The following is a 20,950-nucleotide window of genomic DNA, read 5'->3' on the forward strand; positions in this document are numbered from 1 at the left end:
TACGGTGGATATATTTAATATAATTTTCAAACCATTTTTTTTATAACATATCGAAATATGTAAATTTTGATTGTAAAGATCTGTTTGAATTACATTCAAATAACAATATATATATATATATATATATATATATATATATATATATATATATATATAGACATATACATAGTTATAATGTATGGTAATTATTATAGATATAATTAATATTCAATTTGATTCAATCAAAAGTAAAACGAAAGTTACAGTTCTTTTCTCGCAAATATTACCACCGCGTTTTATTCTTTCGTAGCAGGAAAAGATAACAGCAAAGAAGATAAACTCGAAAGTTCGTTGTACGCTCAACTTCCGTGTTTCTCTCGCGAAGTTTTCGAGCTATTCTCGCGCTTCCGAACAACTTAGGCGACTTTTTATCTTTCTCTAGGTTTCTCTCGATGAGCTTTGTGGAAGAGTAGAGAATTTCCGTCTAGGTATCATAACTCGTCCGAATTTCGTAATACCTATGTAAGATAAAGCGAAAATTCATCGTGGACAAATAATCCGATTAAGAGCTGTCACCTCGAGATCCTTGAAGATTATTAATCTTGAACTCGGTGTATCGTTTTGATTGGAAAACTTCCTATCACAGGGAAGCCCTGTTTGCGAACTTTCTACTATCCGATCAGTTTGCCAATTCGTAGCTGTGTCTGCAGCTAAAACGAAGAAGCGTTGGGCACTATGGTTTAATGGCGCGGAACTCGAGATCGGCCGCGGACGCTAACTTTGAATCGCGGCTTTTCGAACTTTCGGTAGGATTGATCGTCCTTTTTACTTGGATGAATTATGACGCGAACGGTGAGAATAGGAAAACAGAACTTGTCGAGTGAACAGAGTTTTGATTTACGTATATGGTGAATAATAATAACGGTATCAAATACTTTCTCGTCATTTCTCATAGAAAATAATAAATGGAAACGATCGATTAAACGATCCATTTCCGAATCGAATTAATGTAGGAGGAAGTAAATCCTGAGAGAATTGAAACGTTTCAGCACATTCTTCTCTTTCTCTCTCTCTCTCTCTCTCTCTCTCTCTCTCTCTCTCTCTCTCTCTCTCTCTCTCTCTCTCGTTAGTGTGCAAACTCTCACGTAAACACGTTTAATTCGCACCGAATCGAATGGTTCAACCTCAAGGGCACGATCTTATCCGTATAACTAGTTAAATTAGACTGCACCGTCTAGGCCACGTTAGTATTACAATTTCTGGACCATGCAGTTGTACAACGGTGTGCAATCGGTGTTGTAAACTTTAGCAACGCGACATATACACGAGCCGTAGAAATTTTCGAGCTCCGACGCGGTCTCCGGGTACATTTTAACACCAAGCTTTAACGTTTCTCTCTCTCTTTCTCTCTCCCTCTCTCTCTCTCTCTCTCTCTCTAATCGTTTTACCATAAATGCGTTGTTTCAAACGATTACAAGATGAACAAGTAATTTAAGTTAGTAAACATAGCGATATATCCTAAGATAACATTTTTAATCGATCTTCGTCGGTAAAGAAACGTTTCGTATAACTTAGGTCAATCTTCATTAGAAGCGTAGCTTCCTATTTCAAAATTATCATTAAGCTCTTGCATTTCTTGCTGGTTAATATTATCCATCGATAATTTATTTTATCTAGAAATATAGTATCTAAAGAGATCTTCATTTCCTACTCTTTAAGGTCTCTATTACGCCATCCATTTTATTTTTGCTCTTTCCTCTTCATCTCTTCGTAGCCACGAATTTTTGTATTAATCCTTATAAACGGCTTACGCTTTTTTTTGATACATAAAAAGAAGGGAACAATCCGAAAGATCAAACGCGTTGAGATTTTTCGTTGAAAAAAGAAAATGGGAGAGGAAGAGAAAATCATGTCCTGTTTAAGAAAGAAAGAAAGAGAGAGAGAAGAAGATACGGGTACCATCGTCCTTCTAAAAAAGCTCTTTTCTACGAAGAGGATAGCTTTTCCAACGTGTCACAGCGAGAAGTAATCTCACGAAATTGCTTCGCACGATTTTAGGTCGTTCCGAAGTAGCTACCCTCTCGATTGCCCGCTCTCGTTCTACTTCCGGCCTTCGATCCTTCGAATTTCATTTGCCTCGAGAGAAACTACCGGAGAATTCGTCCGAGGAGAGACGAAGCGAACGACGTATCTAACCGTGAATATTCCACTACGCGTACACAAATTTCAACGCTGTTGCATCGAAACGTCTTAGAAATTTCATTACCGTTAAAACATCTAGTTTCACCGTTTCTCTATCTACGAGATATTCTCGAGCATATAGAAAATATTTTTAGTTTCGATATTTATGTATCTTAGCATGAATATTTATGATGTGTGTGTGTGTGTGTGTGTGTATATGCATGAATATTTGATGATTTTTGAAATTATGCATCTAGGTGACATCGGTAAAATGATCGGCACGGTTGATGCTCCAGTTTAGGCTTTTTTTATTCATCCTTGTCTTCCTCTCTTATTCCCTTCCTCCTCCCCTTTATCTCTCTCTCTCTCTCTCTCTCTCTCTCTCTCTCTCTCTCTCTCTCTCTCTCTCTCTCCCTATGTTTCTCTCACTTTTTGTAATTTTTCCCACGGCAAGGGATACACTCCTACAGCCTCTTTTTGTTTCCTCCATTCTCTGTCTGTCTCGTAAAAAAAGTAGGCCCAGTGGGGATTAAACTCGAGTCTGAGCTTTCACGTTACAGGCAACGGGTTACATTGCAGCACGCGAGTACGTCATTTAGTAGCTTTGTTCGTAGCATGCACGTTTGCCATAATACCACCGGCATTGATACACTCGGATAAATTTTGCGTAACGTCGTGATGCTCGAAAGGTTAAATTTATAATCCACTCGCGTTGATAGCCGATTCAAAAAAAAAAAAAATGAATTCCGTCGTGATTAAAATTTTTCTATTATTTATTTATTTATTTATTTTTTTTTGATAAAATCGAGTAAAATAAATAAGAAAAGATACGATTATAATTATTAATAATTATTCGAGTTGTAAATCGATCGAGCTTCGGTGAGTTTTAGAACAAGAGAAAAAGCAATGTAGGCATTATTTTTCGAAAAGAGAAAAAATTCTCTAGCAATTAAGCTACCGGTTGCGGTTACTTTAGTGGTATAACAAGAACGATAATAATAATCATAATTTTTTTTTGATTTATCGCGAAACTTTCAGCGTTTTGGAAGCTGTTAATGAATCAAGATTCTCGGATGCAGACTATGTTTTTAGTTGGCGTATATATATCTATATACACATATATATTATATATATAAATATACGTATTTATAAAATAGCTTAAAATAGAGTTCTATCGTGGCGACCCTAGCAGCAATGAGTGCTCCCTATTACGCGCTTGAAAAATTTCACAATCGCATGCTCGTAAAGTCGAGGACCATAAAAATATAGGTCTACTCCGTCGAGTACACGCTTCGGTGGTCGCATACAAATGGCAATATTATCAGAGCAGAAGACAAAAATCGGGCTAAAGGGTGATGATGTGGGCAAGGGTCGAGGTTTGGAAGAGTTCTATGTCGTCGTTTATGGATATTGCGATATATGCGAATAAGAAAAGGTAGGGCAACTTTGGAAGAACTCGAATTGCGCCCATGTTCAAGGATCGATCAAAAGCTCTTAACGAGCTTGAGCAAACTAGTTAGTAGTACGGTTCACGTTGTTTCGGTAGGTTCCCTATTTGAATTTGTTTTTTGCGATAACAACTACAACGACGATAGCAACGACTAGAATAATACAAAAAGTATAGGACTACTGTTCGTAGATTAAAGGATGAAAATGGAAGAATGGTTACTTACCCGTGCTTTCGGTGTCTGCTTCAGTCCGATCGCTGGTTGGCTCCTGTTACTCTAAAACAACAAAAGAAAATGGTATGCGCTTCAGTGGAAAGTAATTAATAGACATTTCAAAGAGAAATAATAAGATTGTGTTGTGTTTGTAGCGTAGCTTAATGAAAAGCTTCTAGATATATATGTATGTATTTACCTTCTCTTTCTACCTATTCGGCGAACGGGATTATAGGACGACTGAACATTGAAACGTTACGATAAAGAGAACTCGTTATTTTGTTTTAGGATTTTGCGTTTATAATCAGCGAATGTGCCGTTCTGATTATATATCGCATTGTATTGTACGTGATATATTTAGACAAAATGAAATTCTAGAAGACAAATACGCGACACCGACGTTCGATTTCGTTATCTTTTATGAATAAAATTTGGATAGTCAATGATAGATAGATACTTTTGAGTCCCTCTTTCTGATGGAGTATAAATCTCATCGGAAGACAGAAAGCATCAGTGTCACTTTGCTTCGTTTCGGTAGGACTGTCGTTTCGAACGATAAAACGATAAATTTACTGGGTACCATTGAATCATTCGCTATCGTAACGTGCTGTTATCTTTCTTGCGAGCGTGTAAATTTTAATTACTCTATCGGTTACTGGTTCGATCGAACGAACGGGTACTAGAAAAACTGGGAAAGAAAGGAATGAAATAAATGGTACGATTAAACTTATGATTATTCGAGAAGAATTTCCTATTGAAATTTTTTACTTCTCTCCTATTTATCTCTCTCTCTCTCTCTCTCTCTCTCTCTCTCTCTCTCTCTCTCTCTCTCTCTCTCTCTCTCTCTCTCTCTCTCTCTCTCTCTCTCTCTCTCTCTCTCTCTTTCTCTTTCTATCTCTTGTTCAATCATGTTGGTAACGATGAAAGGAAAAGAAAAATTAACTAGATAATTAATAGGATCGACGTTGTGGGTTTTCGTTGACTCCAGTTGAAAAAATATTCATGCGTTACCTTTTTATTCATTTTTTATCTATATATGGATCGTTAACGTAATTGAAGATTATATTTTAAATATCAACTCACGTATAGATCGCGTATCATTAATTAAACGATAATTATGTAAAGTATATTTAAACAGATCGGACAATAAACAGATATTAAAAATGAAGAAATTATAATTACCGATATATGGATAAGTACAGATTTGACATCAGTGTTATGGAAATGGACTCGCGTTTAGTTTCTAGGTCACGGAAATGAACGAGCTAGATAAATTGAGAAGCAAGCGATGGCCAAGCGAGTTGTATTGAGCAAGACGAGAACAACATGAGAGTGTGTGTGAGAGAGAGAGAGAGAGAGAGAGAGAGAGAGAGAGAGAAATAGAGAGAGAGGGAGAGTTTGAGAGAAACGCTTAGGAGTGATAATTAAGCGGTTTATCTCGATTAATTCCGAATAATTACGTCTAGCAATTAGTTCCAATTACCGGGATTGTGTCACGCACAACGTGAACGTTGCTTCTCCACTACAACTCCACTTTCCTGAACCACTAGTCGTCGTTGTCTTGCCGTTCTAATCTTTGTCATGGACAATGTATCGTCGGGTTACGCAAACTGCATCATCTTTCGTTGCAATTTTAATTTCGAGTTTTAATTTCGAGAAGAAAATCTATCGGAAAGTGTTAAAATTTTGAAAGCTGTATTGCGTCGAGTATCTAGATATATATATATATATATATATATATATATATATATATATATATATATATATCGTATATAAAATATAGCTCATCGATCAAGTAATTACGTTTTCGTATCTTTATTTACGTATGTGGACTGCAGTAGTATATATTATTTATACATCGATTAATTGAAATCACGTTTGATATTCTAAAGATCATGTTACTTTTTGAAGCACGTAATGAAAACATGAATGAAAGAAGCAATAGCTATTTTTGTTGGTACGTCTTTTCTTTCTTTCTTTTTTTTTTTCACAGCGAGTTTATTCGAAAATTTTGCTTACTGTATCACCACGGTAACTGTGTCATGTACAGTTAGAGAATCGATGAGAAAATATTTTTCGTTGGAAGTCGAAAATCAAATGCTGACATGGCTACAGCGATATATTGATTTCATATTTCTCTTTGTTTTTTTTTGGTTTTCCCAACATGTTACATTGTAAGTAAAAAGTAAACAATATTTTTACGATAATTTGGTTATTATCTGTGCTTTGATTTAGGATGATTAATTATTAATATTGATTAATTATGAAATAGTATAAGGAAATGTTTTTTTCACTTCATGGATTAATATAGTAATATTCGCATATACATATTCATACTATATACAAATATTATACATTTCAACAAATCATTTATTACTCCAAAATAGGGACGGTATATTAATTAAGTACTTTAAATATTTGAAAAACTCTTTTGAGGTATTAATAGCCATTAATAATCGAGAACTGTCCTGGTCAGATATAGATATGTATGTATCAGAACGATTATTAGCGAGTCACGTATTTTCTTGTATCGAGAGTTACTAATTTTCAATCGATTATTAATAACATGAATTAAAATCATCAGCAATGTCAGCGATATATGCGGTTAATGGTAAATTAATTATAGGACCACGATTCAATGAATTGTCGAGATCGAGCATTGCACTTTAAGTTATCGACTAAATCATTAATAGTTTTGCAATTTAATAACGAAGTGGCAATTATATAAAAGATCGCGTGTCAATAGACCGATTGTTTTATCACGTTGTTAACCGATAGTAAAGTTTGATTCGAGCAGTCTTGATTCGAGTAAATCGACGATTGATAAAGTTTCTCTTGTACGTGGACTATCTGTTATTTTTAAAATAACTTTCTAAGTCTTCATACAAAAGACGATTGACTTATCAGCGAACAGTGAACGATCGTATGATTTAGTTCGAACTAAGACAATGGAAGCTTTTAACATTTGAAAAACTCTAAACTAGAGGACTTAATATGAGAAGCAAGGTTAAGGAAAACGAATAGATGTAGTTGTAGCCGAAGAAAGGATGTGTCTCGGAAACGAGCAACGGTGTCGTTATCGTAAAAGGAAGAAATCGTCCACGTAATTCAAACGGTCGTTATGGTAAATGTCAGTTAAGGCGAGTCGGATAGCCGTAAACTCGATAAAAGTTAATGTTAACTAGGACGTTGTGGGAGACGATCGTTTCGAGCGGTTCAAGAACGTCCGTGACGATAAACGTAATTTTTGGGGAGAAAGAAAAAAGGTCGAGTACTTTTACTTAAGTTCGAGAACGCTTTTCAGAATCGATTCCAGAAACGTCGTGGACTCGAGAGAACAATTTTGAGCATTAACAGGGATGTCCTCGCACGATCTAGATGCAAATTGGAACGAGCCTCTCTTAACGTCGACTCGATTTCTCAGAGCACGGAACCCTCGTTACCGATCGCTAATTAATTTTCTTGGACGTTTCGAGATATATAATTTCACTCGTCGTTCTAACCGAACGACTTAACACGTGGATAAAAGCTGACTATCTCACTTTTTTATTTTCTTCTTGTTTTTTTTTTTTTCTTCTTCTTTCCTCAAAACATATACCAACGACTCCGAAGGCCGATTATTTCGAAAGACTTAACGGAAACTTTGCGAAAGGCGAAAGTTTAATTGAACTTTGGCGTTTTCCTGTTTCGATGCTCGGCCGTGCGGGCGAGCGTTCTCCTCATTACAAAATTTGGTCTTAAGACTCGTCTTTAACCCCCTTGCCTCCGATTGTAATTACTCCAAGTTTTCCATCGAGTTACTAGCAAGCGCTGGGCCAAGGATAATATTGTAAAGCAACGCGCCCTACTTCCCCGTAATTGCCGACGGTCTCTACCACTTCCTCGAGATTTACTCTCTCATTCCTTCCTCCGCCTTTCCCCTCCCATTCTTTTGTCCATCTTTTCTCGACTCTTCTTCCTTCCTCGCTTAAACGCCAAGATCCGGTGCTGCCTGCTCGATGGTTCTCGTTCTTCCTCGGCAAAACGGCAAAAAGCAATCCGACCGCAACTTTGTACTTTTTCTATACGGCGACAACAAAAATTGCCATAGAATTCGTTTCTTCGAAAGGGAACATCGGGGTTAACAATGGGATATTCGCGCGACGTCAACTTTTTACCGAGTCCGATTCTTTTCTGACTTTGAAAGTTTTAATCGAGCGAAAAATAGCGTGCTCCTGAAAGGAAGAGGAAATCATTTGTGATTTTCCTAAGGAATATCGTCGTTTCTAAAGGCTGTCCAAAATGTTTGATTAATACCCTATTTTTTAACACTCGAACGAGAATCGACGAATGCAGTCAAAGCTCTACTGGAAGATTCGTACTTGAAATTTCTTCGTGTTTCTCTACTCCGTATAAAAGGGCATTCTCTGAGTGGATTGAAAAGAAGGAGAAGGAGGGAAATGCTGGACCGTGAGCGAACGTTTTTTTAAATCGGCACGACAATTAATTCGGCTTTGAGCCAAAGTTAACAAAATAAAAAGAAGGGAAAGAAAAAAGCTCGTATTGAAAACAAATCAATCCGCCGGAACGAAACGTGCCACGAGAACTGGTCGAGATTGGGAACACGCCATTGAAAATCCAGTAACGACTAGGTCACGTACGTATAAAGGAAATGAGAATTCTACTTTGAACAGAGAGCTCGATCGTCTTCGATGTCTCGATCTCTCGAATTATTCTACGCCTACACGCAAGAACGCGATTAGCGTTAAAAGTTTTCTTCTGTAACATTTCTATTGTATATACTTCTCTGTTAGAAGAAATGTCTATATTTTCATTTTTAAACGTTTGTCAAACATATCTCAGAATATATGAGGCTAATTTTATTATCTAATTTTTTTACAACACGTATAATAATGCGTCCGTTGTATTCGTGATATCTACTTGCCATTATCATCGATCTTTCTCAAAGTTCTTGACAATGATATTTTCTATAATGATCGGGTTTCTTCCATTATATTCTTTATTCTCTATATTAATAAATCGTATTCACATTTCATTCGTATGTAGAATAATTCCGTATAGAATGTTTCACTAAAAATAAAGTTTTGCGCGACACAAAGAAATCGCTTTTGTTCGCTTTCATCGCAAATGAAATTCTTATTCGATGCTATTAGCGATTCAAATTTAATGAATAGATAAGCTTTATGAAAGAAAAAAAAATATTGCCGCATTTTGCGATAAATCATATATAACAACGAATAAAATATTGAAAACTTGATACTATACGTTATCGACTGATAAATCAAAGCAATCGTAAACGATGATATCTTTCATGAAAATAAGAATCAATTTTGTTGCTATAAAGTGTCGTAATTAAACTGAGAAATTAATTATTAAAACAACTGTACACTTTGCTGACGGTACTTTCTAATTCATGAATGTGTCCACTTGGACGAGAGATTTTGAAAGCGTGCAAAGAATAAACGATATACGCTTGAAAATTCTGTGATAACGATAATAAACAATCGTATAAAAAAAAAAAAAAAATGGTATAAAACTAGGTATAATTAAGCACGTTGCGTTCAGAACGGTAAAAACGCTTCCGCACGGACGACCGTCCGTAAAGGATCAACTTACGGGGTTCGGTTATAGTTAAGTACTTATCGCGTCGTGGTTATCGAAAATGTGCGAAACAACGGTGAAAAGAAGAACGATAATGACGTGAAGTAAACAAAAATCGTTTAGTACGAGGCGTGAGAAGCAACGTTCGATTAATTATCCTGCCTCGCGAATCAAGCCGCGATCCGACATTCGTTAAACCACGTCTGATAAAATTTTAATCTTGCTCGATCTATTTCGGAAAGCAGGAAACTCGCGTTAGAGTAGGATCATGCGAGAACTAGGACAGAGGACAGGGTGTCGGTAGAGGTGGTTGGTGTTGGTGGTGGGAAAGCAGGAGGAGGGGTGGGGGTGAGGTGGGGGGAGGAAGAGGGAATGGAAAGCAACGAGGGTGGCCGCTAGGCCACCGCACTCCGCTTCGAATCGTGGTCGCGTGATTGTAATTAGCGTTTTCGTTGCGCTTCTCGTTTCTCCTGTTGAATCTACCGATTTCCCAAAGCGCAGCTGAAAAATGGCCTGCCATTCTGATAAATTGGAAAATGCGTGGCTCAAGGTGTCCGTTATAATTTGACGCGCCGGAGAAATTATTTTTCACGATTCTTTTCCTTTTTTTTTTTGCGTTCGTTTGAATTGCACGTTTTCATCGAATCGTGCATCCTTCTTAAAAAAAATTCTCGAAACAAGTTCGTTCTGAGAGATAAATAGTTGTTAAATAGGAATTCAATCGGTATATTTTTTTCGTTTCTTCTTATCCTTCCCGATGTTTATCGAAATATTGTTAATTTCTTAATTTCGTATTTTCTAAGGAATATCTCAGTGTATGTTATTTGTGTGTTATAACAAATATAAAAACGTAAAACGTGTTTTTTTTCATATTTACTGTTCTCTCGTACGTTATGTTTTTCGTTTGAAAAGTATCGTACGTCGTCAAAAGGGACTTTATTTTTTCATCTCGATGAAACCACCATCTCGTATCAGGTTGTTTTGTTTATTTTTAACTCTCGACAGTTCATTACACTCTAACATTCTTACAAACTTTTCATTCCGTCATATCGAATTTTGTCGCATATAAAACGGTTATCGGTAAAGTCGCACAATGCGCTATGGAAGCGCATTTTGTGATAACGGAGGAGAGTACGAAATCAGGGTGGTAGCCGTCGTCGGTGATTTCGCTTGTAATGAAGTTTTACCGCGAATATCGTTCGTTGAAGGGACATCAATTTTTCAACCGAACGATACGAAAGATGTCGGATATAAATAACGATGCGAAAAAAAAGAAATGATATGATATGAGGAATGTGTTCGAAAATGTACTGAAAATGGCAACGTTTTGGTTCGGACTTGGTATTCGGAAAAGCATCACAAAGAGAGTGTAGTATTAACGTATACGTGTAATATCTACAAGCGTATAGAAATAATAAAAATCCATTTGAAAGTTTTACTGTGTGTATTCGTAGCCTGTGGAAATTCTCGGAAAGTCATCGACAGAAACGTTTGTCAATTTGTGTTTTTTTATCTTTTTTATTTTTTTTCTCGTTTAACGTATCCAGACTTGTATTTATCCATTTGTATCTCTACATGCGTTTTGGAATACAGAACAAAGAGTGGTATAAACGCAAAATGGTTGAAATAGGTTCGGAATATTCCTCGTCTTAGAAAAATCCTAAGAGAATTTCTTTCAGACCTCTGTATCGTATATATTTACGATTGACCTTTTGAATTCGAAGCCTTCTGATTATTTATATGGTCAGAGACAGTCGAAAGAACACGACGGTTTAATACCTTCTATATTCTTTTATCAGTGTTTTTACTTTTTGCGATTCTCTGCAACCGACCTGTTCTTTTCATAAATGTTTCAACCGGTGAACTGCCCAGTATTCGAGTTACCATGTCAGTTAATAAAAGCGTCATTGTTCTTGTTCGGAGTCAAACCTTCTGTAATCTTGAGCATCGCGATGAGTACTTTGTCTGTGATAAATTAATAAATGGATACTTTTTTTTTTAGTAAAATTACGTTCTCTAATAAACAATTTCATTCGTTGAATCCGTTTTCTCTCTCATTCTGTCTTCTATTAGATACACATATTTCATATTCGTGAAAAATTATTTGGTCCCCCAGGACCATTCGTGCATCCGAATCGATAGTTGATCGTAAGTTGAAACGAATATTAATTCGTCAAAATATCAACGTTGAATTGTCATTGAGAATCTCGAGAATCATTCATATCCTTTTAATAATTTAATGCAATATATTATCTATCAAAACGATGGATTCTCTCCGATTTGAAGTGAAGCATACCCCTGGGAATAAACAGAACAGGAATAACGTTTTTATTCTTTATCCATTCTTCTCGTTCCGTTTCTCGGTAAATGTATACATTATATCCAATGACAGAAATTACGTACTCGGATTTTTATCGCGATATCTCGTTCTTTAAGTGAAAATGCTTTGTTATGAAATTGATAGAGATACGTTCTCATCACTTACAGAAAGTGCAAAAGTGTGACTCGCGATTTGTTTGATTCATCACTTCGTTTAATATTTCTCGACGTTGCTAGTAACACCGATGAGTAACGATCGTTACCACCGCGTTACTTTATTTTATTACTTTACGTCGACAATTTTCCGACACAATTCAGTTTTTATATGCTTTTAGAAAAGTCAAATTCTCGCCCGTCAATGTAAATATTACGGAAATTTATTTTTAAACTTTTCTTCATTTGAACATATACAGGAAGAATATTTCATCGAAAGAAATTCCTACTATTTCGATAAAATCAGATGAAATTATTTACGGGAGTATTATATTATAATTTCTATTTTCATATTATATTGTTACATCGTTATTACAACTGCATTATGATCTAATCATTTTAATTATATTTCATTAACTATGCCAATTATAATAACGATCGTTTGAAACGAGAACATTATTTTAATTATATTTATTAAACGAACGAACTGTAACGATCGATGGATCAATAATTTCTCTTTTCGTGCTTGTAATTTTTTGTTTCACTTTACCGCGAGTTAAACCATATATTTTATTTTTTATGGCTATACTCATTGCATACGTTGGTAGCGAGTATAATTAACTATAAACTTCGTCCTGTATACAGAGGCAAGTTTTTCCACGGGAAGAATAAACTTTAAGTGAAATCTATACTCGCACACTCGCCGTACTCGTTTTTAATAACGTCGATATGAGATATTCTTTTTTAGAACGGAAAATTAAAAGGTACGAATGAATAACGAAACTCCATAATCATATAACGTAATCGTCCTTCTGAAACTGAATTTTCAAAACACGGTGGTACTTAATAAACGTTTGTTGTTATCTCTTACGACGTGATCTAGAATCATAGGCATAGTATGTTCAATTTACCAAACGATATATGTGTGTATGTGTGTATGTGTATATATATATATATATATATATATATATATATATATATTTTAGGAAGGTTATGTCGCTGAAACGTAATACTATCCGCTGCCGTTAGTTTCAATTTTGCTGGATAACGTTTAGAGAGTAGATATGAGAGTAACTAGAAAATTGCGAGGAAGTTGGAGAAAACTAAAACGGGAGCGTAAAATTTATAAAGTATAACGTAACATACTGCGAATGATCAAAACTATCGTGTTTCTCGCGACAAAGTATGAATAGGAAAGAAAAGAGAATAAAGAAAATAAGTGGATCGTAGAGAAAGAGAAAAATCAAATTTACGACGGATTACAAAGTCGTACCGAATTCTTTGTTCCGCGGAGAAAAGAAGTACTAAAAACTTTTCAGTCGGATTTCTACGGTAATTCGGTCCTCCGCAAGAACACGAATTAGCTTCTAACTCGAGTTCGTAATGCGTAACGAGAGTAAGAGAATTTCTGTTTTGCGAAAGCTAGCTCGTGAAAGCAGAGCTCCGCAAGCTCGACGTCCACTGCAAGAAAATGATTCCGTTGTAAATACATCCAATCTGGACTGTGGCTCGAATATTAACGTCCCTTCGCTTTGAAGAAGAAACAGGAAATGCTTATTATCATTGAGTTTCCATCGTACTTGTTTCTCTCCTTTTTCTTTCTTTCTTTCCGTTTTCTATCTTAATACACACAAATCATCAAATATTTCATCAAAATATTAATATTCCTAATTACATGTTCCTATTAATCTATCCAAATAACATATTCCCAAGATACACATTGATCAAAAAGTGACTATCATTGAAATGTACGAGAGAATTCATTTCGAAAGTTCAAAGTTCGGTAACAAAGATAATAATAGAACGAGCATCAACAGAGAAGGCGAGAAATAGAGACAAAGAGAGGGAGAGAGAGAACGCAATGAACTCGTCTAAATGGGAGAAACGTGTTTAGAAAAGGGTGCCTCGCGCGTTGCTCATCTTTAAGCCGATTGAGAAATGGATATGTTCACGTGGCTCATTTGTTTTAATACCTTCTCATGGCTCGAATGAGAAATGCAAGCAGCTAAAATGGGATAAGAGAAGCAAGGGTGGGTCGATGAAAGATAAGATTTGATAAAGCATCGTTTTCGCATCAAGGAGAAAAATAAGAGTACATTTTCTTGATAGAAATAATATTTGTCGATTATTGAAACGTATCCCTTTCTTTTTGTACCTATCGAAATGAAAATTGTTCGTAACGCCTGGCGTTTGTATTCGTTTCTCATCACTTACGATGAGAGAGAGAGAGAGAGAGAGAGAGAGAGAGACAGAGAGAGAAAGAGAGAGAGTAAATGGGAACGGCAAATAAGCATTTACGTTCATTGTTCTTGGAATGAATGGAAGCGAAGCTCCGGGCCATGATTTAGCCCAGAAACGGTCCTACATTAGTTACGTAAGATAGCACCATGGTCGGAAATGTGAATTCTCTTTACTCTTCCATTGTCCAGCATAGGAGGAAGGTACGAACTGGTGGGGGATATTTGCTTTATCGACAAGGTAAACGTCGGAGCTTTTCATACGCGAGAAAGTCGCTGTGCTAACCCAATTTTGCTAGAAACGACAAAAGTGAAGACAGAGCGACGTAGGTACGAACAGGCCGTTTGTGAAAAGTGCCTACATGTTATTTGCATTCCTTCACGTTATGGATACTTTATAAGAATAGCAACGTTTTGAAGTTGACGTTGGGAACGTCGATGTGAACGAGAACGAATAAGGCCTGTCACCGCGAAATAAATCAATTTTGATGTTACACGAATACCAAACTTCGAACGACAGCACTTTTTTACCATATTCAACGTTATTTCAGCGATATCGAATTACAAAGAGCGAGAGAGCCTGAATATTTGGGAAGAATTTATATGATATTCATACACCTCTCGAGATATAATACAATATTTCTTTTTTTGTTTATTTTTATCACGAGACGCGGATCAACTTTCATCGACCCGTTCAAAGGGTTATTCCCGGTCGTCTTTAATTAGAGAAATACTTTTCCACGATAATCCGTAACGAAGGCAAACTTCTTTGGGATATTAATCCTTATCGATGAATTAAAGAAAATAGAGAGAGTAGAAAAGTAAGTAAAAGGGGGTGATCGTATCTTCGTAAAATCTGCCATTCTCGATTCTAAACACGTACAACGAGCTAGCGAATGAGATCGTCGTCGGACGTTCGCCCATCTCGTTTTATAGGCGCGACAGACTCGAGATGCGGAGAGTCGGTCTGGTTTGGAAGTAAAGTGAAAGATACACAACGTTCGTAACGAAGTTTTCAAAGACAACATCGAGTCTGATATCTAACGAGTTCATTCCACTCGACTGGTGCGGCAAAAAAAGGAAACAAAAAAGAGAAAACGGAGAGAATGGAGATCTCTGTCTAACGCACAACGAGGCGCCCTTCTCTTTGGCATCTTTTATTTTTACTTTGAAATAATCTAGAAAGTATGAAAAGAAAAGAAAAGAAAGAAAAACTTTCCTATGGTATGCATTTGCTCTCGACAACGTTGGTACGAGCGTTCTCTTTTTTATTTAGATTCGAATCGATCGATGGTCGTACACTCATGAAAAAAAATGTGACTTCTTTTTCTACGAAAAAAACAAAAGGAAAACCGAAACACATGCAAGAATTCGATAAAGGAAAAAGAGGAAAAAAGTTTGTTGTTAAATTAAATGGAAATTTCTGCAGCTAACTGATGGACGCATGCCCTCTATATATTTTTTTTCTTTTTTACTTTCTTTTTTTACCTCTGCTTCCGGAGACTGCACGGTCAAGGACTGTCTGGGTGGCTTCTCTGGAGGAACTTTCTTGAGGGTCCCGGTAAAGGTGCTCGTTGTAGTGGTACCACCAACGACGCTTCCACTAACTCCAACGGTACCGACAACTCCCCCAGCCGATGTCGCCGATGTATTATCGTGACTGTCGATTTGACACTGATGTCGATGAAACTGCGAGAACGAACCGCGCGACGTATCAGCACGATCGAACTGTGGGAGACAAGGAAGTGGCATCTGCGACATGTTAGGTATCTGAATGGAATTCGGATCATTGACGTCGTGTTGGATACGTGGAGATAGTTTCTCACAAACGGACGACGGGCAAGCTTGAAGGCTCGAGCTTTGCGGATAGGTGGTGGTCAGTAAACTGTGATGGTGACTGTGTACCGCCTGATGTTGATTCTGAGACAAAGAGGGTGTCTTCTCCAAATGATCTTGATGGTTACATAAAGGACTCATTTGTATTTGGTGTACGTCATTTCCAACGGTGTGCTGTTGAATTTCCGTAGGTTGTCGCTGAATCTTATCGCCGATCTGATTCTGCGTTTGCAAAGTTTGTAGTCGTGCTTGTAAGTCGCTCTGTTGATGTTGAAATTGAGCCACCTTATCTAAGATCTGATTTTGATTCTGAAGACATTGCAGTTTAGCTTGAAGGTCGCTTTGTTGACGTTCGAACTGGCTTAGTTTCTCCGAGATCAAATCGAGACTCTGCTGATTGTGTAACTGTTGTTGTTGGGCCTGAAGGGAATCAGATTTTTCGCATTGGGAATCAAGTTGGCTCTGTAAACATTCCGTTTGACTTTTGCTGTGAGTTAACAAACTCGAAGAGATATTGTGACTCTTTCTGTGACTGTGTATTATATGATCGACTTGATCGCTTTGTTTAGTTGAATTAGACTCTCCGAAATCGGTGACTACTGTTAGCACGGCCTTAGTGTCTAATTTGGCTTCGCTCAAAGCTGGATACTGATGACAAAGATTTGGGCTGGCTCTTTGCGACGACACGGTACTCGCCGTGCCTGGTCCAAGATTAGCTACAGAACCACTGATCGGTTGATCGTCGAAATCTTTTCGAGACAATTCCATGTGTTTCGTTAGGTCGGCACTTACGTGTCGCAAATGACGACGTTGTTCCATAATGGTACTTTGACTGATGTTCGGCAACGGTTGAAAAGCCGACTGCGACATTCTCGTTTCTTTGCGTTCTTCGGATGGATGTAAAGATCGAGATTCTCTTCTTTCCTCGGATTGATTACGAGATCGCGGGCTAGTAGAAAATATTTGATTCTGCATCATGCTCCTCTCTAATTCTTGACGCTGCCTTTGTTCCGCCCACATTGCAAGTTCTTGTCTGGTCTTCTCGAAGTTTTGATTGACAAACGAAGGACTTTTCTGATTCGCCCGATCGGCAGACGTATCTCGAATCGGAACGAAAGGCATGGGCGATCTCCTGACGTCTTCCACTCTTTTACCTTCCAAATTCATCGGTGACCGTCTATGTTCTTCGAAATAATCCGATCGTCTGCTTTCTTGCGGTACGACAACTCTTTGATTCGGACTCACGTTGCCCCAATCTGCCTTTCTATCGGTGGCCACGCTTTTCCGATTTTCTTGTCTCGAATCAAACGCCATAGGTGAAACTCTCAAGCTCGCGTCCAATCTTCTTTGATCAGGTGGAAATACCTGTGTTCCCTCGACCCGTTTTGGCTCTATAACCGTTGGCTTTCTGGATGGTACGCTCATATCTTGATTTCCATCGCCGGGAAACGTAAAAGTGATGGTATCGTTGCGTCTTTGAAAACTCGTCGTAACGTCAACGGATATAGACTTTCTGTGTTCCGATTTAGAAACGTACAAACCACACTCTGTTCCGATATTATCCACGACCTTCTCCCGTGCCGTTTGATCACCATTCGCGTCCACGTAGAGACCGTCCTGTCTTGTTCTAGGATTCTGGTTTATCGTGGTTAGATATCTCCTTTCTTGCGTCTCACCCGAAGCGATTTGCGACCCTTGTACGATTATGGCACCGTCGCTACGATGAATCTGATCTTGAGGGGGATTCTGCGATTCGTATTTAACTTTTTGCAATGCCGGTACGTCGACGCTAGCTGATTTTCTGTGTCCCGTATCGTGCGTGATCTTTGAATTTCCACGTGGCGGTACCATCGGTTTTGGGCCACGACTTGGCCTTTCAGTCGTAGCGATTGCTATTCCGTGAGCGACATTTTGAGCTATCGGTTGAATTATCGGCTGCGTTTGATATTGGCTCAGCTCCTGAGTGAATCTCTGTGGATTGGGCGATTGTTGGCCGAATTGTTGAGCTTGATAGATGCCCGTGTGGGGATTGTACGGCACCGCATTCATAACTGTTTGAGGATACTGACTATACGGATATTGAGGCTGGCTACCAAATTGTGTATATCCTGGTGGTTGAGGTACCACAACGCTCGCAAAGTACGGCGGCTGTGGACTAGCCGACTGAGAGGGTATCTGTGTTCCGTGTTGGACGGTAACATACTGACTTTGACTCGCGAACATCGGATTGGCAACCGTACTTTGACCATATAGCGTCGGATCTCTATACGTGATGTCTCTGGTCACGTAACCTGCCCTCTCCGCGTACTGAGCTTGCTGAGGATATATCTGCGACCTAACATCAAATTGACCTCGTATTTGTGGATATTGACTTTGCTCATAGTCCGGCGCAAATTGAGGTTGAGCTTGTACCGGGACGGTTTGCGTGCTGGTTTGAGAAACGTGCTGGATTCTTTCGGCGTTTGTTTTGTCCACGGTGTATTGCTGAGGAGGTAATTGACCAGTCGGAGGATGTCTATCTTCCGGTACTCCTACAACAGATTGTCTTCTTCCAGACGGATATTGTCCGGTTTGTTGATCTTGCTGCTGCGGTTGCTGCTGTACTTGCTGTGATTGCTGTTGAATCTGCTGTTGCTGTTGCTGTTGAGGCTGTGGATGCTGTTGTTGTTGCTGATCTTGATTCTGCACGGTTGTTTGTCCCTGTTGATTTCTCTCTTGAGAAAATCGCTCGTAATCCAAGGTTCGATTCTCAAAACCATTGGAAAGGTCTTGTTTTGTAGTATCCGTCGGTGGATCGGCCCGGCCATTTTGGTGGCAATCTGTTTGTTGGTTTTCCATCGTTTGTCCGTTTTGACTAGTTTGACCCTGTGATCCGGTTAAGCCTCCTGATCCGGACTGTGACATAGCGGCGGCCCCCACCGACGGTCGTCCGCCGATGTAGCCGAGGATTCGCCCTAATCCACACACCGTGACGACTTTTTCGCTCCCCTCCTCGGAAAACTTAGACCTCGATGACGAATCGGATCGGCGACGATCTTTCGTGCCACCTAAACGTCAGAAGATCGGTGCGAGGCATGTAAACTTTGATACTCCGTCGGACTTAATTTTAATTGTATTTTCGCTACGGCGCCTAAGATCCTCTTTTCTTGATCGAAACAGTTTTATTGATTTACGATCGAAATTACCAAACGATTCTTTTCCCTCTCGCACTGTTTTCTCTATCTTCTTCTCTATCTTCTTTCGCTGACTTTCGATTAAAATTATATTTATCGACGTCTTGCTTTCTACGCTCTTATAGAGGACATAAGATAATTATCTTAGAACCTCGTAATTATCTACGAATGACGCTCTGGTCTATTTGATTTAAAGCCGTGTCTCGAGTTCTTTCCGCTTTCTCGTACTTTTATTCCCTGAGACTCGTTATACGGACTTTCCTCTTTTACTTCGCCGTGGAAATGGCGCCTGCGTAGCGTAACGCAATAAGCTCGTTGTTCTTCGCCTAGATCGATATATCACTTTGCAGAAAGTATATATCTATGTATATATATATGTTAATATATTATATTATATCGGATAGATAATATCGAAAGGATTTTGTTTGTTCGATACATCGATGTAAATTCTTCGAAAATTTGTTCCTGTAATTTGATTTCCTTTTTGTTTCTTCGCGTCTTATCAAGCCAAGACTTTTGATTAAACGTTTAAATTCCTCAAATTTTACTAGCATCGATTCAGAGATCGATACAGATCATTGGGAATTTCTAATATATATATATTTTTATATATATATATATATTACGTTGTGTAAGTTTTGACAGCGACTATCTTCAGTTGCCGTTGATGCAAGTCCCCGAGGGCGATCTGTAAAAATATAACATCTCCGTTTGCTGACTCGGCGACGTTATACGTCTCGCACTTTTTGAAACGTGGTAATCCAGGGAACGTGCGTTCCCTATAAAATGGGTTAAAGTTTGCTAAAAATTGTCTCGAATAAGAGCTTCGCTTATCGCGTCAGAGTTCAACAGAACGAAAAGCAGAAAACTTCTGAATTTGGCGGTAAGCAACGTGAAAATTTTGTGTTTCTGCGGTTAGACCGAACGAAATATTCGCGCCCGGACGAATCGATAAACTGCTGTTCGACCTCGAAACTGTCGACATTTGGAGAGTAATCTTTTTGCACTTAAACACCGTAATGGCTTTCTGGTAGAACACATACTCATAAGCCCACTACGCCGACGCAAACGCTCACTTACAGAGATATATGCGGCTACTTTTACGTTTATACAGTTCGTTCGTTCGTTCAAAACGACAGTTAAATCGTTCATGCAGCTTATACGGTCTGTGACATATATCATATGCCATTAACATTTTGTCGACGCATTTATTGAAATTTTACTATTTCTTGTCCCGTTCCCATTTGTACGGGTCTACATTAATACTAACTGGTAAGCATTAAAAATATTGTTTCTCTGAAACATATAGAAGGGGAGATCAATGTGATAAAAGGTACAAAATTTGATAGAAATTAAAGGTAACCTAAAACCGGTTGAGACAATATTAAAAAAATAACCAAAGAAAATATTCCGTAACGTTTACGGCAATTCGCACGACATGGAAAGGTAATATTTATCTTCCGTTAGTTTCGTCAATGGTATTTTGAAGAATATTCCGTATCAGATACATCGACGCTCTCAGTCTATGAGCTATACGAAAATTGAAATCCTTTTGAAATGCGAAGCAATCAAAGTTTTCGTGCGTTTCACCGTTGGCATGGATGATAAAACGAATGAGAGAAAAAGTGTGCACGCGCGCGCGCGCGCGCGCGTGTGTGTGTGTGTGCATGTGTGATAGAGAGAGGGAGAGAGAGGGAGAGAAAAAAACCGCGAGAGTAGTAGAAGTGATCAATCCCGTTCATCGGAACAGGAGAATTGTTTTCGCGATTTCCGAAATACACCGTGATGACTTTAATTTCTCTGAGGCAAA

The 20,950-nt window shown here is 38.2% G+C and overlaps 2 protein-coding genes across 3 annotated transcripts in view; one reads left to right on the plus strand and one right to left on the minus strand.

The window, feature by feature from the left end:
* The window catches only part of LOC122631806, a 321,354-nt gene that overhangs the window by 266,643 nt on the left and 33,761 nt on the right, over nucleotides 1–20,950 (minus strand). The window contains exons 2-3 of the mRNA XM_043817920.1: nucleotides 15,620–19,828; nucleotides 3,834–3,884 (exon numbers count right to left, since the gene is read on the minus strand). Of these exons, the coding sequence (XP_043673855.1) occupies nucleotides 3,834–3,884; nucleotides 15,620–18,871 (3,303 nt within the window). The 5' untranslated portion in view covers nucleotides 18,872–19,828. The remainder of the gene's footprint in view (nucleotides 1–3,833; nucleotides 3,885–15,619; nucleotides 19,829–20,950) is intronic.
* The window catches only part of LOC122631911, a 228,548-nt gene that overhangs the window by 15,206 nt on the left and 192,392 nt on the right, over nucleotides 1–20,950 (plus strand). The gene's annotated exons all lie outside the window — the stretch shown is intronic.

This window comes from Vespula pensylvanica, chromosome 1, assembly GCF_014466175.1.
Source record: "Vespula pensylvanica isolate Volc-1 chromosome 1, ASM1446617v1, whole genome shotgun sequence".
NCBI lineage: Eukaryota > Metazoa > Arthropoda > Insecta > Hymenoptera > Vespidae > Vespula > Vespula pensylvanica.